Source organism: Choloepus didactylus, chromosome 27 (assembly GCF_015220235.1).
Source record: "Choloepus didactylus isolate mChoDid1 chromosome 27, mChoDid1.pri, whole genome shotgun sequence".
Lineage (NCBI taxonomy): Eukaryota > Metazoa > Chordata > Mammalia > Pilosa > Megalonychidae > Choloepus > Choloepus didactylus.
In genome coordinates, this window is record NC_051333.1 from 23,726,314 (window position 1) to 23,749,371 (window position 23,058).

The 23,058-nt window shown below is 50.3% G+C and overlaps 1 protein-coding gene across 1 annotated transcript; it reads left to right on the forward strand.

The window, feature by feature from the left end:
- Positions 1 to 17,337: 17,337 nt before the first annotated feature.
- TSHZ3 (teashirt zinc finger homeobox 3) lies at positions 17,338 to 22,201 on the forward strand. Its single transcript, XM_037819621.1, has one exon. It carries the CDS (start codon positions 17,588 to 17,590, stop codon positions 20,618 to 20,620), a length of 3,033 nt encoding a protein of 1,010 aa, XP_037675549.1. The 5' UTR covers positions 17,338 to 17,587; the 3' UTR covers positions 20,621 to 22,201.
- The last annotated feature ends 857 nt before the right edge of the window (positions 22,202 to 23,058 follow it).

Here is a 23,058-nt window from a genome sequence, read left to right on the forward strand (position 1 = left end):
GTGCAACTCAAGACAATTAAAATCAGTGTTCCACAAAGTGCTCAAAAGTAAAATTCCAAACGTCCTAGCTGCCGTCATCACCACTGTCACCAGGACTGACATCCCAAGCAAAGTGCAGGGCTGCCTTGCATGTGACTCCCCGAAAGTGTCCAGATGCACATTTCCCAGTGCCCCGAGGCCTTCTGCTCCGACTCTACGTCACTTTGCTGGGGAGCCCTGTGGGTGGGCCTCGCAGCACCCCCTCCGTGTGCATCCCCGCCCCGTGACGATGCCCAGCACGGGGTCAGAGCCTCCCTGCTGGACACATTTCACTCAGCAGACCACTCCAGGCCCATCCAGCTCACCGGGGCTCTTTCCATGTCATCCTAATTGTGGTCCAAGAGGAGCTGTTTGAATGTGGCCCATCGCAGTAGTTGCGATCCAAGTTCCCATGCCAACAATTCTGCTCTTTGCCTGTCGTTGCCTTGTGAAATCACGTGGCCTTAAACGTGGGGGTCTGGTCACCACAGCCAGGAGGAAAGTGGAAGCTGTTTTCGTGTGGCGTAGAGGCTCTCAGAGATGAACAGAGCCCTGTCCTCTGCCCATAGATCCACGTGCTGTGGACCTGTCACGTCCCACATCTGTGTCCCCCGGTTCTTTCCAGTGTGAGTGAAAATCCCCCCACAATTCGTTCCACCCACAGAGGCTCCCACCCCAGCCTTCAGTGTCTCACCATCACTTGTATTGTAACAGGGGGAAAAAAAAAGATTTTTAAAGATTCCCTAATGGTAATGAAAAATATTCTGATCCAGCATTAAGGATTTTGTACTGAAATGTGTTTAATGTAAATATGCTGTCAGGGACCCTTCAAGTAATTGACACAAGCAGATGATTAGCAGTGTTCTCAATGGTGTTTTTGCATAATCTTACATTTTGACAGAACTCCTCAGCCGCCTTTTATTGTCAGTGCTCCACAATCAGTGGGACTTTCTTCCCCGACAACATTTACTTTGTCACTGTAAATCTTGTAAGTGGTCATTTAACATGTTTGGCGTGCGTGTAGGAGTATCATCACCAGCATGTTTGGGGAGATGTCTTCCTACCACCAAGAAATCCCCTTGAAAATAAACTTTGCACCAATTAGGGTGAAATCAGAGGGGCCATGATCAGCCCTGAGCAGGGTGTCTACAGACCGCAGGGGGCATCAGCTCCAGCAGGCAGAGGGACCCCGGGCAGGAGGCCGAGTGGGGGGTGTCGGACGAGAGAGGTGCAGGCCCGCTGCCCTGCTGTCCCCACCCCAAAGACTCCATCCTCTGGGGAGCTGGTGCAAATTACTTTCCGAGCTGTATTTTTTTTTTTTTCTTTTAGTTGAATTGAGTTCATCTTTGGTGATGTGAAAAAAAAAAATTGGTGTTCAATTATAATCATATCTAACTGCCCCAAATTAAACTGCCCTGATCCATAAGCATTCATAACTGCATACGGTTAAGTTACATTAATAGTCAATATAATAAACCTTCACTTTTATTGAAGCTGCTCTTGTTTCTACAGCAGTTCTTTAATCTATCTCAATAGATTTCTGGTGTACAGCACATATGGATTTGGCCAGTGACAAGGGTTAGAGTAGTCTTGTAGAACATTTACTTGTAGCTCTGAAAAGCCCACATTCATCAGAGGCTGCAGTCGATCAGATTGTACCAGAATCAATGGGAGGCTTGTGGGATCCCTCTCGGGCTTGTAATGCATTCACCTTCTTTGGAGAGAATCCACACGCTCACACACACACACTCGCACACACCCACACAGCCTTCTCTGTCTTCAAGCCATTTATCTCTGAATGTCAAATTGCAATAATTAACCATTATTGATCTTAAATTCAATTAACTTCATTAACACAGGTCATGATGAGGGTGCTTGTAAGGGAAAAGCATTTGACAAGTGTCTTTGCTCATGTGACATTCCGTGTTTGCAGTGGTGGCTATAAACTGTTCGTACTGTCCCCTTGGAGAGGCAGCCAGGAGAAAGAGCTGCCCTGAATCTCGCTCGGGCCCACGGTGAGGTGAGGGGCCCACCAAGTCCTTTTAGCTGTGGGCTTTCCACTGAGTTTGTGCAGTAGGAATCTGAGTGCCGCAGGGCAGCGTTCCCACACCCTGGAATGTACCATGTTAGGGGTGTCCCCCACCCCCACCTCCAGAGACCCATCTGAGAGTGGGGTCCCTCTGTTTGCCTTGTTGCAGATGGTGTTCGGAAACCTCTGGGTTTAGTTTAATCCAGAAAGCAGACTTCCCCATTTGCATTTGCAGAGTTAAAAACTACCAAACTACCCTTCTTCACCCCAAGGTGAAGGTACCCCCATTGTGATGTTTGTTGCTTTACCCACTGGGCATATTTGGTGTCACTTAATGCTCCCCACAACCCTCCGAGGTAGGTGAAATTGCCCTATTATACCAATGAAGAGACTGAGGGTCAGAGAGGTCACAGACTTGCCCAGCTACACCCCTCCAAGGTGGCCTTGGCAAAACTCCTACCCTGCACCCCCCATCCCTGTCTGAAGTGCCTCCTGTCACTACACTTGCCACCCCCTCTGGTCAGAGAGAGTGACCACATGGTGGGTTCTAGTTCCATGTCTCATGGGCTGTGAGGGTTGACCGCTTGCTCTGAGCCTCAGTTTCCCCATCCATTAAATGAAGCACATGGCATTGGCTCGCCCCCTCCCGGGGCTGCTGCTCGCTCGGCTGCAGTGGTGCACAGGAAGGGGCCTGTGGGAGTGCCAAGCCCCTGAACGGGAGGGCACCCTTTGCGAGGGCACAGCTGCGGGTGTGTGGGATGCCCCTGGACATTGATAATTAGTTCTGGGCTTCACATTCTTTTTGGAAATGCTACTAAATGCTGAAGAGTCTTGAGGAACAAAACGAGCAAAAAAGGAGCAAACATGCAGTCAACCTTCCATATTTGTGACATCTTTTGATTTGAAAGTTTGATTCAGTTTGGAGGACTTCGGCAGTGCCCATCACTGTGCTGGAGGTGGGTTGGGGTGGGGGCTGCTGACGCGGTGGGCCCTCTGTGACAAGTGATTGTACCTCTGTGACAAGTGATTGTACCTCCTGCAAACTCCCCAGAGCGCTATAGGGACCCAGAGCCGAGAATGATCAGCTTGGAATGGAGGGAAGAGTAAAGCACCCTGGAAGATGGCATGTGAGCCGGGTTCTGAGTGGTGGGGTGCCCCTGGTTACGTCACCAGGGTCCCAGCATGACCTGGTCTTGGTGCATGGCAGCACCTGGGAGGCTGGGGGATGCCACAGGTCACAAAGGAGCCTGAGAACCAGCCACGAGGACACAGGGAGCCCCACTCAGCTCTGTCCCCTGGGGCTGGCTTGGTGTCCCGGAGAGTCTGCCTCAGGAAATGCCTGTTGATCCAAAGGCAAGTCACCTCACAGAAGGTTGGGGTGCATCAGGGCCTCGTTTTAGGGGGATAATTGCTGGGGCCCCCAGAATGCCCCAGGGCAGGGAATGGCTGGGGTGCAAGAGGCAGCCAGGGAGAAGCATTCTCAATGTCCCCACCCCCACCCCCCAGCCTGGGTGCTCCTTGAGCCTTGTATTTTAAAGACTGGTAGAGCAGAGACCAGAAAACCCAGGCCCTAGAACTTTCTGTTCATTTTAGGAAGAGACAGGGAAGAGGAAGAAGTAGACAGAGGAATAAACATCCATTGTGCACCCCTCAGTCCTCAAGGGGGGTGGAGATGCAGAGCGGCCACCTTGCAAACCTCTTAACATCACCTGCCCTACAGACACCCCGTCCCTGCCAAGCCCACCCCAGAGCCCGGAAGTGCTGGTGAGGGATTCACACTGATGGGCTCTGGGAGGAATCGAGTGCCCAGAACTCGCCTCGGTGTTTGCCCAGTGGAAGCCGGGAAGGGACAGAACAGTAGCCCCGGCGCCCTGTTGGTGGGGGTGCCATGCCCAGTGGGGGTCACTCAGAGCGAGATGCTCAGAGAGCCCAGCAGCTCTTGGAGGCTAATGGACGGGCGGATCCCACTTCCCCCTTCCCCTGGTTCACTTATGCCTTCGGTGCATCTTCACTTGGAATGTCCACGGACAGAAGGAAGCGCAGGTGGGAGGATGGCTCAAAGCTGGTAGGTTCTAGAAATGCTGACAAGACTTTGGGCTTCCCATAGAGCTGTTCTTTGAGTGAGGCCTCAGTGCCTTTGCGCTCAGCCCCTGGCCCGTGAACACACGTTCGTTCGCTCACATGCTCGTGCAGTCCTCCTCAAATGAGTGCTCTGTGGAGAAGGGGGCTTTGTCCGGCGTGTTCTCTACTGACGGTGCCCAGAACAGAGCTTGACGCATAGGCAGTGCTTAATACAAATCCGTTTTTCCATTATACTTTAAAAATTTTCACAATGCCTTCGAGAGCTTGCACCCATAAAACTTTCAAACAGTGCAGAAGAGAGTCCCCTTCTCCCCCTCCTCCAGCTGTCGTGCTCCCCAGCAATGGCATCCCCTTCTGCACCACGAGAACTTCTGCTGGGTCCTTCCCCTGGGTCCCCCACACCACCCCCCAACCTCCAGACCCACGCATAAGACAGAGATCTGTGTTTGCGCTTCTGTGACTTTTTTTTCCCCCACTTGCCACTATGTCTTAGGGATCTTCCTACATCAGCACTTAGAGAATTATCTCATTCTTTGAAAAGTAAGCTTTTTCTTTTTCTTTGCAGTATAGCATACAAAAAGGATGACATGCAAATATGTGTACAGGTCAGTGAGCTTTCCCATAGTGAACACACTCGTGGACCAGGGTCTGGGACTGGAAAGCCCTGTCCCCTCCTGGCGTCCCCTGCCAGTCACTATTCCCAGAGGAGAAGTGCTGCCCCAACTTTTAACACCGCCGACTGTTTTGCCTGATTTCGAAATTTATATGAATGGAATCAAATAGGCTGTATTCTTTTGTGTCTGGTATCTTTCACTTAGTATTATGTTTGTGAGAATTTCCGTGTTGTTTTGATAAGTGTTTATTTGTTTTTACTGCTATACGTATCCTATTGTATGACTGTACCACAATATGTTTATCTGTCCTGCTGTGGATGGACATTTGAGTTATTTCCAGTTTCTTTGCTACTACTATCAAGAGTGTTCCAAAGGACATTTTTGTACAGATGTACAGATGTTTGGTGAACATATGTACACATTTCTGCTAGGAGTGGAATTGCTGCATCATAGAAAATGTGTATGTGTAGCTTTAGTAGATAATGCCAAATAATTTTCCAAAGTAGTTGTACTCGTTTATACTGCTCTCCTGGCATATGAAAGTTTCCAGTTTTCTATTTTGCGCTAACATTGGTATTTCTGTCTTATATTATTCTTGAAAATTGCTGCATAATATTTCATGGTATAGACATACCCTAGTTTGTTTATGCACTATTTTTGGTATTATAAAAAAAAAAGTTTGCTAAGAACACCTTTAAACATAGAAGGTTTCTTTGTTGTTGTTTTGCTCATGCATGAGTATTTCTGTAGTACTGATTTCTTTTGGGTCAAAGAGAATGTGTATTTTCAATTTAGATAGATATTGCTATACTACCCCCCATAAAAGGGCTATGCCAAATAATACATTCAACCAGTTCGTGAGAGCGCTGCTCTCATTTTTTTTTTGTTGTTTTTGCTTTTTTTTTCTTTTCCTGGTTTTTATTTTATTTTACTTTTTATTTTTTGGCGGATAGTGAGGTGTTGAGGGTTCCCAAACCTAGTACAAGAAACACCTAAGTTAGCATATGTAGAGGCCAGTACAAATTAGTGAGACCAGATTATTTAAAAGGAAACAATATTGTTATGCCAACTAGCCTATAGGTATTGTTTATAGATTGGTTTTGGGAAACCTGTTTTAATAAATAGGAATAAAGTTGAAATATATATATATATATATATATATATATATGTCAAAATTTTAAATCATTTGAAAAGACATTGCTTCTTTAAACAGACTAGGACAAATGCCTCCCTGCCCATCCAAACCATGGCCAGTTTTGTACAGTGAGGCCTGGGTGGGGCCTGTGCAGGGGGCTGGGCGGGGCTTAAGTAGGGGCTGGGCGGGGCCTAGGTGAGGCCTGGGTGGGGCCTATGCAGGGGGCTGGGCGGGGCTTAAGTAGGGGCTGGGCGGGGCCTGGGAAGGGGCTGGGCAACGCCTGGGGGGCTGGGGAGTGCTGCCAGCCTGGGGAAGATGCCCCAGCCCTGCTGGTCACGAGCTGGTGCCCAGTGCAGGGAGGGCAGGGCTGGGCTTCTCCGGGTGCCACTTCTTTGTTGCCCCTCGGGTGCTAAGATGAGGAACTCCCGAGTGGCACCCGAGGCCTTGGCTCACTCCCAGAGTCTCTGTGAGATGAGAGGAGCAGGCATGACGAGGTGGGGAGACAGAGGGCCCTTGGGCTCCTTGAGAGCTGTGGGAAGCTGTTGGCAATTTCTGCTTGAGGTGGCCATTGGTCTGTGGTGGTTCTTCAGCTTGATACCACCAACCAAAATATGTGAATTTGACCAGAGTTACTGGGAGCAGTTGGTGTGCCAGGCTATGTGACGGGCATGGAGCTGAGGGAGGCCTGGCCCTGGCCCCTGGATAGGGAGACAGTTTATGCACGTGGTTAACCATTCTAAAACTTAAGAGTGATAAACACCAGAAGAGATGTTAGAACCGTAATGACCATGCTAATTCCTTATACTTCACTAGGGATTTAGAGCTTAAAGATTTTCCCACACCTTGTCCCATCACTGAGATTGGAGTGGTCACTTCCAGAGGGACAGGTGAGGAAGGGTTTCTGGAGAGGCGGAGTGAGCAGGACACTGGAGGAGGTAAAACATGGCCTGCTTATGCTGGGCTTTGAATATCAAGTTACAACATTTGTGCCTCTATGTGATTCTCTAATGTCTTTGTAACCAACGCCATCTTGACCACCTAATCATAAAGCCCATGGCTCTGAGCTCTTCATTTTGGTAACTTCTTCCTAAGCCTAATGGATCTGGAGTATGTAATTACCAATACATGTCAGATGGATATTTGGGTTTTTGGGTAGATGGATGTGCAGATGGGTTGGGTGAATTAATTGCTTCCTCTTCCATGTCAATTGTGATTCCTCTTTTGTGTAAGTCAGCCATTTACCTTCTCTCTGGATGTAACTCTTTTGAGTCCACAGAGAAAAGTCAATGAGGTCCAGTGAGAATTAGAGTTGGGCATATATAGCCTGGTTTGAAGAGGCCCTTTCTAATGACGGCCCCCCAGTTTTCCACTGTATCACCTATCCTGCAGGGGAGGCAGGTTCCCAGCCCATTGCTCAACACTCAACTGTGGTTTCACTGGGTTTTAGGATCATGGAGCATGTAGACAAGCAGGAGTTCCATTGCTGCCTCCTTGGAGACCACAAGCTACTCCAAGAGAATCACTCTGTCCTACCTCCAGAAGCCCCCATGCTCCAGGACTGAAGGCACAGCTGGTCTCTTCATCATCAAAACTGACAAACTGCTCATGGTGTGCAACTTGTGAAGTTCTTCCACATTCCTTGTCCCTAATAACTCACCCAACTCCTAGTCACTGCTGCCTGAAATGCCACCAGAGTAAGAGAATTACTTCTTTGGATGAAATGTTTCTCTCCTAATTGTTTAGATCTGTTATAGATTAGGATTTACTTTATGGATTTTGTGGAATAACAGGGAAAGAGGATATAGAGAAGGGATTCAAACCCTGGATTCTGTATTAAGGTAGGCAGTGATCTTCGGAATATGTTGAATTCAAAAAGAAATGGGAATGTGGTGCCCAAGCCAAGCTTCACTTCTTGCAAGAACTTACCCTGGCTCCACAAGCTGTGTTCTGGCTGATACGCCATCACTGGCTGCCAGGCTGAACTGACTGTTGTCAACCCAGACTGACACTCCATGCTACCACCTGGCTTGGGCTCTGCCTTGTGGGTCCACAGTAGATGAAGGTGGCTCCCGCAATGCAGTGCCCTGAGTCTGGTGTTGTGTGCCTCCATGGGTGCCCAGTGGACCTGCATGTGCTTGAAGCCAAGGACAACATTGACTCAGCCCTGGAACTGAGTGTGTGTTTCCTCTTTATCATCTGAAGGTTTGTCTGACGCAGTTGCTTTTGTCACGTGAATGTGCCCTTAATCAATTTAGTTTTCTCTGTAGCGGGATTGGTGCCCAAACTTGTAGCAGGGCATATCCTCCCACACCAGTGGAAAGAGTGTTTGTTTAGAGATGGAAAAGCAGCCTTCCTTTTCTTGGGAAAGCTCCCCACTTTCTGGCCTCCTCCTTCCTGAGCTATCTACCCATGGGGAGGGTGCCACAAGGCAGGGGGGCGGTGATCAGCTCAGGGGCTGCTGGGATGGCAGAATAAGATTCTTTCATCGGAACAAAGGTCCACAGAGAGGTGTCTCCAGCAGTTTCTGGACCCAGTGGCGAGAGCTCCAGGTCTGGCTGCTGGAGACTGCCAGCCTCTTCTCTCCACATCCTGGGAGCAGGCCTTGTTCTGGATGCCCAGTCTTCAGAGCAGGCCGAGCTTTCCAACAGCTGGAGGTGTCCCTTGGAGCCTGGCTGTCGTTGTTCCAAATCGGAGCAGCAGCCTGATGAGGTCTGCACAGCCACGGCCTCTCTGGCCCAGGTCTGCTGAAGGGTGACGTTGCCGTCGCCAAGCTGACTGTTCACCAATCGGCGAGTGCCATGCTTTTCTTGGCATGAAAGCATTGCAGTTTTATTAACACAGTGATACCCAACTGAACAAGCATTCATCTCGCACATTACATCAAATTAACATGCACAAAATTAATATTCCTGACCTTGCTAGTGAGAAGAATAATCAGTCTAGGGGAAGTTGTCATTTCAGTGCAGCCAGCCTTCTGGAGAAGTCCTGACCATCAGACTTCCAGCCACCATTTCCTTCACCCCAGAGCCAAACCATGTGCTCCTAGCTCCTCTGTCCTGGCTTTGGAACTCTGGGGATTCTCCTGGCTCATGAGTAGCACCAGTGCCCAAGAGGGATGTGTGGGGGGCCCCTGGGCTCCTCAGTAGTATCCAAGAGTGCCATTATTTCTTTGTCCCCTGAGGTTATGACCCCGCCACCCCAGATGGCTTGGGTGCTGTCTCCCTAAATGACTGCATGTTCTCAGGTGGGTGGGTGGAGAAAACTTGCATTCTCTGCTGGAATGTGGCCTCCTGGGTACCAGCCACAAGCACTGCTTCTCTAGAACCAATTTTCTCTCTCTGCTGCCTATTGAATATCCTAACAGAGGCCCAACAGCTCAATCTAACCACCTTGCTGTTACCCAGGCTGTGTTTAGCTAAGCCCCCTCCACTCCATCACTTACTTGCTTCTGCCATCTCCTCACTCTCTTGGCACAGAAAGAAAATCTCACATCAGTGCCAGCAGCTCTGGGAGGCTCCTAGAGGGGGATGCCCACGTCTGAGCTCCTTCCTGGTCTCACTGCCCCTCCCACCCTCCAGCACTCTTTGCCAGGGCTGGGGGTTGGGGGTCTCCTTCCAAGGAGCCTGTTTTATTGGGCTCTCAGAGCACCTTAGGATAGCTGCAGGCCCCAAATCAGGTGGCACTAGGCAGGGCAGGAGCTGCAGGTGTGGCTGCACTTATGAAGAAAAGCCCCTCCCCACCCACCCCCAGCCCAAATGAGGTGTGCAACACATGTCTACACTGCAGAAACATCGACAAAAAAGGGCACGTCTTCTCCAGGGTCCCGGCTACCGTCACAGTGAACAGCTCTCCACGCTGGGCTGCCACCCCTTCCCATCATTTACTGGGAGTCTGCTCTGTGTGGGGGGCTCTGTTAGGGGCCACGTGTGAGGGGTGGAAGGATTTGGGATGGTCAAAACCCCCTATGGTGATCATGGTAGTTTTTTTTTTTTTTTGTCCAATTCCATTCTAGAACAGTGAGCACTAGGGGTTTAGGCCTTTGTAAAAATAGCCCAGAGGGTGCAGTGTACAAATAAATGCCTTTACATGCATCCTTTGTAAAGCAGAGATTCTGTTGTAAGATGGATCCATCCAGCCAGATTTTCCTGGTGTATTTAGGACAAAGTGTGCTCTGACAGCCCCTTTAAGGTGACGTTTTCTGGGAACTTTGTGATCTCTCTCACCCCTTTCCCCTGTGCAGAGGGAGGTGGCCAGCGGAGTCTGGGTGTCTGGGTGGCCTTTCCCACCAGCACTGTACCCTCGGGGCACCTGACTCTGGCCTCGCACCCTGGGGAACCAGGGCATCTTGGGTTGGGTGGAGTGGAGCCGGCTGGGTCCACGCTCTTGCCCGCCCCCTCCCAGGAGTCCTGTGGGTGGTTCCGGCCTGGGAGGGGTTATGTTCCCGCCACACCGGCCCTGACCTCCAGGTCAGGAATATCCTGTGCGTTAATCCAGCGTCATCTGTCTCTTCCTTTGTGTCCGTTCCTTGCCTTGCATTTCTGTCCCTTCTTCTTCCTTTTCCTCCCTGGCTTTCTTCCTTTCTGCAGCCCATGGCTGGGGCTGCCAGGGGCAGGAGGGGCAGGATTGGCAGGGACCCCTCGGCCCAGGCAGCTCCCACTGCCCCCTTCCTCCAACGTGGCAAGGCCAGCCTGGAGGTCTGACGGCTGGGAGACCATGGGCCCCCCACCTTCATTTACAGGAGGAGGAGCAGTGGGCAGTGGGGCTCAGCCCAGCAGCCAGAGAGCACAGGAGGCCCTGCAGCTGGTACCCAGCGATTGGCATCTCTGTAGGGCCCCTTTGACTTGCAGAGCACACAAGTTCACTTCTCAGGTGTCACTCACTCCTGCCTCCCCTCCAACCAGGAGCTCAGGGACATGACACCTGTCTTCAGGGTCCTGTGACCCAAACATGGCAGAGAGGATTTAGGACCTGGGGTCATGTTTCCTGTCTGTGACATCACACGGTTTAACAGTAAAAAAAAAATGCACTGCAGAAACATCGACAGAAAGGGCACGTCTTCTCCAGGGTCCCCACTACTGCCACAGTGAACAGCTCTCCATGCTGGGCTGCCACCCCTTCCCATCATTTACTGGGAGTCTACTCTGTGCATGGGACTCTTTTAGGGGCCAGGTGTGAGGGGCAGAAGGATTTGGGGTGATCAAAACCCCCTATGGTGATCATGGTAGTTTTTTTGGTCCAATTCCATTCTAGAACAGTGAGGACTAGGGGTTTAGGCATTTTGTTTATTAAAATTCGTCTTCAGTTATCCATGAACCAAGCAGAGTGACCCTGGCCTGGACAGGGGAGGATGGAAGAGGGTCTGCAGAGATCGGTGTGCATGAGCCCTGGAGGAAGGGGTCCAAGGAGATGGATCCCAGACTCAACAACCTTCTCCACGAGCCGTCCAACTTTGAGTGTGTCACCCGTGTCTCCTGTGCCAGTGCATGGGGTGGGGGGGCCCGAGGGGGCTCCTGGAGATGCACTGAGGTCAGCGTGGGCTCAGGGTCTTGGCTTTGCCTCCCCTGAGGGCTCAGATACTCACATGGCACAAAGGGCTATTTTTTTCCCCAAAGAATAATTCAACCAGCTGAAGGGCTGACCCAGAAAGACTCTGGTCCAGCACTGAGAGGACATCCTGGGTCCAGCTTGGCCCAGGGAGCTGGGAGCCCCTGCACAAGCCCACCAGGATCATCTTTATCCTCCTTTCCCCTTCTCAAGTTGTCCTGGGGTTTCTTTCTCTCCCTGCTTCTCTCCTTCCCTCTGTGGTTGGTTGGTAGGTCTCTGTCTGTCTGTCTGTCCCCCACTCCAGTCCTAGTGGAGTCTCCTCTCTCTGTCCCTCCATCCCTTGTCAGCCTTCTCAAGCACCGGGAGACTCATGGGTCCCTTTCCCTCTTCAGTTCCCACCTCCCCATCTTCCTTCATCTTCTCCTTTGCCCTCACCCCCTCACTCTCTCTCCTTCCCTTCCTCTCCCTCCTTGGCACTCGCGGGCATCATAATGAAGGCATGGCCAGAGTCAACACTTCACAGAGCAACACTTTTCTGGGCCATCTTTACTAAGAAGATGGGGGAAAGGGAATTTCTAGGAGGCTTTCACCAGCAAAGCCCCTTTCCAGCATGTTTTGGGGAATTTGGAAAGAGGGTAATAACCAGAACCTCCATTTCAGCCCAGAAGATGCTAAACAAAATTCACGGGGCTGTTTACTTTGAAATAGCTTCGGAGAGCCTGGCAGAGCTATGCTTTCTTTTCCTTTCTTGCCCCCACCACCTCAGTGCCCCCCACCTGCCCACCTGCAGCCCCCTCCCCACCGTGGCAGGAGGGTGCAAGCCCACACAGGGACTTCATCCCCACCTTTTGGGAGAGATTCATCACAGTGTGATGGAGGTAATTCCCACTTGCCCAGAAATGCATTCCATTATGCCTCAGCTTACTGTTTCATATTTGTATGAAACATAATAATTTCTTTTTACCTAGTGGTTTAGTTTAGTTAATGATGATAATAAATATTAACGAGGGAGCTACTGCCTGCTGATCTCTGTATCCTCCGCAGTCCCCGAGTCCACGTCACGGGTGATTCACCACTGGCAGGTCTGTGGGCTGGGGCTCAGGACCCCCGTGGAGGAGCAGGTCTGGGATCCGACTTGGGGAGTTAGCTAGGGCTCGGTCCTGGCAGCCGTCACCATGTCCCAGGAGCGTGGCAGGCACGCCCACACCCCTGCTGGGTGATTCTCACACTGCAACCCAGTCTGGGCCATAGGAGGTTACTCAAATCCCCTTTCTACCTCCAGGGATTCATCCCAGGAGATCCCAGTATAGGGCTTGGAGTCAGAACTGGCCCCTCCACAAAAGTCTCCCATTTAACTCGTCGAACCAGTTTCCTCATCTGCAAAGTGGGATCATTTTATCATCTACCTCCCTGAAGCATTGAGAGGTTCAAATGCTACAAATATAAAATGTCTCACAAACATGCACATAGCGTCTTTTTTTTTTTTATCACTTGGTTTTCTGGGGGCACTGGGCTATAGAGCTCTGTAGAATACTTCTGTAAGTTTGGGAGATTTGATTTCTCACAAGTGTGCATCTCTACCCAGTAGTTCCATGTAGTTCTGCTCCCGCAAGTTTCTTCAATTCATGAAGTCATCTGAAAATGTGTCCTTGGCATTAAGCTCTTGAGAGATCAATGGCTGCCTTGCTGCTTCAGACACTGACTTTTCTTCTGAGGGGTTGGGAAAGTGGCATTTCTGTAGGGAAACAGTTGCCACAGTTCTGCAGGGGCTCAGATCTGGTAGAGAAACTTTCTCACCCGCATGGCTTGGGCACCAATGGAGCGCAGCTCCCCCGGCAGGGGCTGGCTGATCTCTGCATCTTTTGCAGCTGTCGATTTGATTTGAGTGTAACCTTCCCCCGCCTTGCAGTCCTGCCTCCTCCTCTAGTGGAGCTAGTAGCAAAAAGAAAAAAAGACTTGTGCCAATGCATTCTTGAGGGAGGGGTATTTGGGTGTGGGGCAGAGCCAGGGGTGGCTTGGATGTGACGAGACCCCCAGCAGGGGGCCTTTCCTCCCCCTCTTTCAGGGGTGGGCTCCATCTTCCTGTCCTCAGAGGCCCTTCCTCCTGAAGCGGCTCTGTGGAAAATGCCAGTCACGCCCAGAGCGAAAGAACCGGGAGCCTGGCACGTCCGTTTCACGCTGGGGCCGAAGAATCTGGATGCTTGCAAGTGTTTGGCAGCTATTCAGAAGGTTTGAACAGGTTGCCTCCAATGTCCATAGACCCAGTCATTTATTCCATGGACGTTTCTTGAGTTTCCGCTCTGGGCCAGACTTAAGGGTTGCAGCAGATTCTGGAACCTCTCCTTGCACATGATCTGTCAGAATAGCTGGTGATAAGCTGGTGATTTCATTGTCATGCCTTGTAACGGGAAGGAGAGGGTGCTTAAAGGACAAGAGCAGAGGTCAGAGAAGGTGCCTGGGAAGAGACCTTTCACCTATAACCCAGATGGGGAAATGAGGCACTCTTTCTAGAGAAAGGAAATAAGGTACTATTCAGGACACAGCAAATCATCTGACCCCTGGTGCTCAGTCACTACCTGTGGAAGGAATGAGCACTTACCATTCCTTCATTCCCCCATCATCTCTTGGTGCCTGTTTCTACTTTATTGCGACTTTTAATGTTCAGTATTCAAGAGCGGGTATGATATTCCTGGAGCTGTCCAATTATTGCCAAACCTAGTGGAAAGATTGGTAGTTTGCCCACCATTTTAATGTGGAGGGAAAAACCAGTGGGTAGAGGTTGTAGGCCCAACCTAAAGAAATACTTGTCATAGGCTGGTCTGCAGGTGGTGAGGTCCCCATCCCCAGTGGTATTCAAGTGTGCTTGTCAGGAGCCTCAGAAACCATGCCAAGGCCAGGGTGTGGGGAGTGCGTGGCAAGGCCAGTTATCCCCAGGACCCAGGTCCTCTTGGCTCTGGAGCTTTTTACTTTTCCTCAGAGTTGGACTTTGTCCCCACCAGGGAGGTTAGCCTTATTTTTCTTCCAGTATTTATTTCCAACTCAGTCATCAGGCTGATGCCATTCTGATACTGCTGTGCAACTTACAAAGCATGTTCTAATTCATTGGGGCTCGGCCCAGGGCGGGAGCTGGGCAGGGAAATGATAGTGCATGTGCAGGGGTGCTCTGGACAGCCTGCCGCTTCTGTATCGAGGCTTCCACCGAGACTTTGCTTCTGGGTGGGAGGCGGGTCGGCAAAGCTGCTGGTTTTTTCCCTCTTAGCTGGTAGCCTCTGTGCCATGGTGGGATTATGCATGTCCACTTTTGGCTCCTGCTTCCCCTGGCTGCCTGGAACCTTCCACAGTGGCTCCCAGTGGACCATTTCTGGGATTCCTGCCCTTCCTGAACCTAATTCCCTGGGTGCCCTAATGGGGTGTGTGTTCACACTGCAGACCTTGGCTCAGAGGGACCTCTCCAGGAGAGAAGGGGCTTTGGTCCTTATCCCGTTTGCACAGGGCAGACCTTTCCTTGAGTCTCAGCTGCAGGGACCCAGGCTATCGTGGTTTCCTCCTTTCCCTGAAGGGTTGTTCAAGATGAAGCCCCTTTGATAGAAGCTTTACGCATGAGGGCACCCAGGGTGGTGCGTTTCGTTTTCACAGACAGTGGGTGCTTCTCTTTAAGCCTCACTCACCCTACCCTAGCCCCTTCCCAGGAGAATTGCAGGCGAGGCGGGCTGCCCCCCCAGAGCCACCTAGCGCTGCTGACAGCTGTCATGCTGTGCGTCCCCTGGCTAGGCTGAGCGGTGTCCTGGTTGGCTCAGGACAGAGGGTTTCCCCGGATGCAGAACCTTCAGTCATTGCTAAAGCCAGGACCGTTCTGGGCACCAGGGGCCACTTGGTCGCCCTACCCCCCAACACCCCTCCTCCACACCTGCCGGCCCCGTCTGAGTTCGCGAGTCCAGAGTTCTAGGAGCGTGCTGCAAGCTGAAGGAGGGGTGGGGGGCGATTTCTTCTTTTATTTTTCTTTTCCTGTTCCTTTTCTAACACCTGCATCCACATCCTTCATTGTGGACAGCAAAGGAGCCTTTCTTGGCCAACTTGGCATTTCCCTATTCATTTTGGCCTTTGCCTTAGGAAAAGAACTTTTTTTTTTTTTTTTTTTGCCAATTTTATTTGTCATCTCTGAGAACACAGCCTCCAACATGTAGTTCACGGCGGCCCTTCAAACCTCAGCTGAACCCAGCAGGGCACAGGCTGAAGCCACTTTCTTTTGGTCATTTGTAAAGGACATTGCATGGCTCGTGCCAAAGACTTGCTTCCTAGTTTGCACACTTTTGCATATGAGCAGATGTGAAATGTGTACCTGGGACACTCCCCTGCTCAACTTCAGATAACGTCACTGCCGGGAACTCACTGTAGGATCTCAGCTTTACTCTTGGCACCCCAAAGGGGAGGCGTCGGAGTGCAAGAATCACAATTGGTCTGGAAGGAGCAGCAAGGGGAAAAATCCTTTAGGCTACAAGGGAATTTTATTTGTTTGAGTCATTTCACTTTTTTGTTTTGTTTTGTCTTTTTTTGTGATGTGAAATTGATCCTGGGGAAAGAGGAGGGGCTATCTTAAAATTGTGGGAAAAGATTCCACAGACCAAGCTTTTTTCTTTCTTTCTTTCTTTTTTTTTGAATCAGCTTTGCAAATAACCATCTCAGCCATACTTAAGCACTGGCCTTTTGCAGCAAACAGGTATTTAGTTGCAGACAGGAAGTAGTCACTTTTATCCCCTCCTCTTCTGGCTGGAGCTTGTTACTGGCCAGGGCTGGCCACACCTGACGTTTGGGAGACCACCCAGATGTGGTTTGTATGTAAGGCGAGTTTCGCTAGGGACACCCTGAGTCACTGAAGGCAAGAGAATGGGGAGGAAAAAAAAAAAAAGTCACACTGTTCCTTTAGATCAGGGTCCTCCCACTCTGCTTCTCTGGATGTGCATCTTCTGGAACCTGCAGGTGCTCAGCCCTGCCCTCCACCTGCTCAGGAAGTGCAGGCTGGATTCGCCTCCCCAGTTACACCGCTTCGAGGAGACAGGATCCCTGTCGGATGCCCACAAAGCTTATGCAGAGTAAATATTGACAAAGTAGTCTAAAGAGCAAACACTTTGACATTTGTAAGGTCCACTGGAAGGTCTTGTATATATTTATACAGCAGGAATGAGCGCCGCATACCAATTTTACTGAACTTGCTCTGACGTCATTCTGCACGGAGCGTGTGCGTGTGCAGGTGGCTGAGAGTGGTCGAGTGCACCCATGGGAGGCGGGCTGGGGCTGGGTGGTCCCAACTGAAACAAACCGGCACCTCGAAACTTCCTCCGAGCTTTGATGAGACCTGCTTTTCCAGAAGGAAGAAGAGAAAAGAACAACAACAACAAAAAAAGCCACACCACCTTGTTTTTTTTTTGTTTATTGTAATTGATGTACTTTCTTTTTACTTTGTAGAAATTGTATTGATGTTTTTGTACTTTATATTTATTAAAGGTTGAGCCTCAAAAATGTAATGAGTAAAAAATGCTTGCTTAATTTAAATTGTGACTCTGTCTGTTGAGAAATGCATTAGGGGTAGGGGAAGCATAAGACATATTAATTGACAGACAGGAACTGCTGTCTCTGAGGTTGATACAAGTAATTTATTACTTTAGAAATGAATGCCACCTCCAGAATGTGCTTCATTAATTTCAAATTTAGTTTTAATTTCAAGCTGTTGCCCCTTGAGAAGAATAAGGTGGCAAATTATGTTTGAAGAGCAGATTTTTTTTTTTTTTTTTTGCTCCGAAGAAACACCACATTTTAACTATTTGATTTTACAAATAAACGATCCCGTCTACTTTGCCACGTTTTCCTGAGAGCCGAGAAAATAGCTTAGGTAAGAACAAGACTGACTAATGCTTTTTGTTTTTCTTTCTCTCCCCTCCCGCTCTCTCTTCTTTCTCTCCTGCCTGTCCCGTGTTCCCACCTGTCATCGTGACAGCCTACGTTTCCGACGAATTAAAGGCTGCTGCCTTGGCAGACGAGGACGCAGACCCCGAAGAGAACACCGCCGATGGAGAGCCCTCCGCCAAGTACGTGTGCCCGGAGAAGGAGCTCAGCAAGACCTGCCCCAGCTACCAGAACTCCCCGGCGGCCGAGTTTTCCAGCCACGAAATGGACAGCGAGTCGCACATCAGTGAGACCAGCGACCGCATGGCTGACTTTGAAAGTGGGTCCATCAAGAACGAAGAGGAGACCAAGGAGGTCGCCGTTCCACTGGAAGACACGACCGTGTCGGATAGCTTGGAGCAGATGAAAGCCGTGTACAACAACTTCCTGTCCAACTCCTACTGGTCCAACCTCAGCCTCAACCTGCACCAGCCCTCCTCGGAGAAGATCAACGGCAGCAGCAGCAGCAGCAGCAGCAGCAGCAGCAGCTGCGGCAGCGGCAGTTTCGACTGGCACCAGAGCGCCATGGCCAAGACGCTGCAGCAGGTGTCGCAGAGCCGCGTGCTGCCGGAGCCGAGCCTCTTCAGCACGGTGCAGCTGTACCGGCAGAGCAGCAAGCTCTACGGCTCCATCTTCACAGGTGCCAGCAAGTTCCGCTGCAAGGACTGCAGTGCCGCCTACGACACCCTGGTCGAGTTGACGGTGCACATGAATGAGACGGGGCATTACCGCGACGACAACCACGAGACCGACAACAACAACCCCAAACGGTGGTCCAAGCCCCGCAAGCGCTCCTTGCTGGAGATGGAAGGGAAGGAGGATGCCCAGAAAGTGTTAAAGTGCATGTACTGTGGCCACTCCTTTGAGTCCCTCCAGGACTTGAGTGTCCACATGATCAAAACGAAACACTACCAAAAAGTGCCTCTGAAGGAACCTGTCACGCCTGTTGCTGCCAAAATCATTCCTGCCACGCGGAAGAAAGCTTCGCTGGAGCTGGAGCTGCCCAGCTCCCCGGATTCCACCGGCGGAACCCCCAAAGCCGCCATGTCGGACGCGAACGATGCGCTTCAGAAGAACTCCAACCCTTACATCACGCCAAATAACCGCTATGGCCACCAGAACGGGGCCAGCTACGCGTGGCACTTTGAGGCACGCAAGTCCCAGATCCTGAAGTGCATGGAGTGTGGCAGCTCGCACGACACGCTGCAGGAGCTCACGGCCCACATGATGGTGACCGGCCACTTCATCAAGGTCACCAACTCGGCCATGAAGAAGGGGAAGCCCATCATGGAGACGCCCGCCACGCCCACCATCGCCACCCTGCTGGACGAGAAGGTGCAATCCGTGCCCCTGGCGGCCACCACCTTCACGTCCCCCTCCAACACCCCCTCATGCATCTCCCCGAAGCTGAATGTGGAGATCAAGAAGGAGGCGGACAAAGAGAAGACCATCACCGATGAGAAAGCGAAGGAGAAAGAGAAGCCCGGTGACGAAGAGGAGAAGTACGACATCTCTTCCAAGTACCATTACTTGACTGAAAATGACTTAGAAGAGAGCCCCAAGGGGGGACTGGATATCCTGAAATCCCTGGAAAACACGGTGACGTCCGCCATCAACAAGGCCCAGAATGGCACCCCCAGTTGGGGGGGTTACCCCAGCATCCACGCCGCCTACCAGCTCCCCAACATGATGAAGTTGTCCCTGGGCTCATCGGGGAAAGTCACGCCCCTCAAGCCCGTGTTTGGCAGCAGTGAGATTGTGTCTCCCACGAAGAACCAGAGCCTCGTCTCCCCGCCCAGCAGCCAGACCTCCCCCATGCCCAAGACCAACTTCCACGCCATGGAGGAGCTGGTCAAGAAGGTCACAGAGAAAGTCGCCAAAGTTGAGGAGAAAATGAAGGAGCCAGAGGGCAAGCTCTCCCCGCCAAAGCGGGCCACCCCCTCCCCATGCAGCAGTGAAGTCAGCGAGCCCATCAAGATGGAGGCCTCCAGCAATGGGGGCTTCAAAAGCCAGGAGAACAGCCCCAGCCCCCAGCGCGAGGGGTGCAAGGAGGGGAGTCCCCCGGCAGAGCCGGTGGAGAACGGCAAGGAGGCCGCGAAGCCCATGACGAGTGGCGTGAGCAGCAGCACGGCCATCATCACCGACCACCCCCCAGAACAGCCTTTCGTTAACCCTCTGAGTGCCCTGCAGTCGGTCATGAACATCCACCTGGGCAAGGCCGCCAAGCCCTCCCTGCCTGCCCTTGACCCCATGAGCATGCTCTTCAAGATGAGCAACAGCTTGGCCGAGAAGGCGGCCGTGGCCACCCCCCCGCCCCTGCAATCCAAGAAAGCGGACCACCTCGACCGCTATTTCTACCACATCAGCAACGATCAGCCCATTGACTTGACGAAAGGGAAGAGTGACAAAGGCTGCTCCTTGGGCTCAGTGCTTTTGTCACCCACGTCCACCTCCCCGGCCACCTGCTCGTCCACGGTGACGACGGCAAAGACGTCTGCCGTCGTGTCGTTCATGTCAAACTCGCCGCTGCGCGAGAACGCCTTGTCGGACATATCCGACATGCTGAAGAACTTGACGGAGAGCCACACGTCGAAATCCTCCACCCCTTCCAGCATCTCCGAGAAGTCCGACGTCGACGGGGCCGCGCTGGAGGAGGCCGAGGAGTCCACGCCCGCGCAGAAGAGGAAGGGCCGCCAGTCAAACTGGAACCCGCAGCACCTGCTGATCCTCCAGGCCCAGTTTGCCGCCAGCCTCCGGCAGACCTCCGAAGGCAAGTACATCATGTCAGACCTGAGCCCCCAGGAGCGGATGCACATCTCGAGGTTCACGGGCCTCTCGATGACCACCATCAGCCACTGGCTGGCCAATGTGAAATACCAGCTCCGAAGGACGGGGGGAACCAAGTTCCTTAAAAACCTGGACACCGGCCACCCCGTGTTCTTTTGCAATGACTGCGCGTCGCAGATCAGGACTCCTTCCACCTACGTCAGCCACCTGGAGTCACACCTGGGTTTCCGGCTGCGGGACTTATCCAGACTGTCCACGGAGCAGATTAACAATCAGATAGCACAAACCAAGTCGCCGTCAGAAAAGTTGGGGACATCCTCCCCTGAGGAGGACCTGGGGACCTCCTATCAGTGCAAACTTTGCAATCGGACCTTTGCAAGCAAGCATGCGGTCAAACTTCATCTTAGTAAAACACACGGGAAATCGCCGGAGGATCACCTTCTCTACGTTTCCGAGTTAGAGAAGCAGTAGCGTTTGCTTTGGATGGGAGTGGACTGTCCTTTGCTTTGAGGGAAAGCTGTCGAAGGCACCTTAAGGCCCCTCTGTCTTGTTCTTGGCACATGTTCTTATTTTAACCACAGAGAGTCACTCTGGGCTGGACTGTTTTGTATACCTGTACAGTGTTTAATAGGGGTGCATAATCAGCTGTGGTTCCTGGTTAACTATGAAGGTTAAAAATGCAGTGGTAAGTGTTTGGAACTTTGTGTAAATGGGATTTAGTTGTGGGCATCCCACCGATGCTTCAAGCTGCATGCGTTAACAGACAGTTTAATTAAGCATTTATAACGAAATCGGGCGCACTTTTTCCCCGTGACTCGAGTGTGCTGGCATTTCTCACCCGTTCATCTTTTGCCCTCGGAGTACTTTGAAGCACTTTTGCATTCGTTGGGTTAAAAAGTAAAATGAAATACTAATAATGTATGAAGCTCTGTTTTTTAAACTCCTTACCAGCTCAGTTAGGGTTATTATTACGAACCTCCATTTATGCAGGTCTGCAGGGGTATAACACGCCTTGAAATTTAAAAGAATATTATTTTCACATTGAAACATAGATGTATATATTGTATAGATTTCAGACTCTCTTATGAAAGATGTGATTGTGGTTAAATGACCTTTTTTTCCCCGCATTTATAGCAACAGTGTTTTATGTATCTGCTATGCTCTGGGCATAAGCTGTGCCTATGTATAGTGTATATTTCTTTTTCTTTTCCTTTTTTAAGGTCTATGGGTTTTGTTTTTTACATGCAAACATTGTAAATTATACAGAAGAGACCACAGATAGCATTTATAAAGTATACAGAAACTATCTGAAAGCAAAGTATGATTGTTTGTTTTGCTATACAGTACATCTATATTGATAGAGGTTCATGTTTAAATTATACATATTTATTAGCATCATACGACCATTTGTTTCCAGCAGTCTGAATAAACGAGGCCAGGAAATGCATCCGTGGCAGGCATCAGAACTATTTTGCACATGATTTTTAAAGGTATTTATTAGAAATCAAAGAATGTTCCAAACAAACTCAGTGCTCAAAGGGTTAAGTCTATTTGAAAAGGGAGGGGGGGGGATAAAAGATCAACAACAAAGAAAAAGAACTCGTACTGTATTTCCTAAACATTGATAAAGCCTTTAAAATGTTTGTACTGTAATACTTTGCTTAAAAGTCACGAGGCATTCTGTGATACAACCTCTTTCACTTATTTATAAGTCCTCTCCGTTGCTCTTCTATATTGTGGGATACCTTTTTATTTCACTCGGTAACTTTCTGTTTTGTTCTTCCTAATTATTCTCCCAAGATCCCACTCTGCAGCTTTATCTTTAGGCTTATGAAAGGTAACCCGTGGTTACCGGCTCTCCAAGTGATTCTGTTCTTCTCCATTTTTGGCAGTTAATTTGCAGAAGTAACTGACAGCTGACACCATATGAGAACCTATGTATAAAATATTGGCATGTAAACAGCACAGACACTGTAACACATTCTGTGCCCTGTTTTGTTGTTGACAATGAAGCACCATTATGTGACTCTTCATATAACCCTTTTTTTCTACGGCAGCATTAAAATTGTCTTTTTGCTATAATTTTGTGTCGCGTTCACAATTATGTCTGAAATGTGCTCCGACTAACGAGCACATTAAAATTAAATTGTATGCGATCTGTTTATGACTGAGTCGGCCGCGGTGTCTGCCAGGTGCTGGCAGTCAGAAGCGACACGTAAATCAGGGGAGTTTTAGTGAACTTTGGCGTTTGGAGAGCAGGGAGAACTTTCTCAGAGGTGGCGTGCACAGAATTTTCCCCAAGAATAAACATTTAAAAGAAAGGAAGAAATTCACGGGAGGTTCGGGTCTCTGTGGGAAAGCGACTCTAAAGATACCGGGTCCCAGGATTTTGCCAGCTCTGCCTTCTCTGGATGCAGAGAAGTCAGGGCCTTGAATCCTTCAAGAGGCTCATGGGGGAAAAAAAAGATCTCTGCAAGATCTGCGCCAGGGTGTTTCCTCCCCATGGGCTCGGGATTTTCAAGTGGCAAAAAATGGAGCTGAGCTGGGCAGGCAGGCCTGGGGTCCACGGATTCTCTCCTGTGCCAGATAATGGGGTGGGGTTGGGGGGCAGACCCAGCCCTTTACAACGGGGGAAGGGGAGAGCGTTTCGTATGATTTTCACAAGCTTTTATTAGCCCTGGCAAATCATGCCAACAAAACGCTGGGAACATCATGTGAAATTGTAAAATACCTTTATTACTATATTCAAACCTTTCTCGCAGTCAGGCAGAGCGTACCTCCTAACCTAGAATTATACAAATGAGAGATGTATTACATCCGTGTAATACATAAAACACCTCAACTTCAAAAAAAATGCTCTTTTATTAAAAATTTAAATGAAGCCCTTTCAGAGATGTTCGGCAACACTA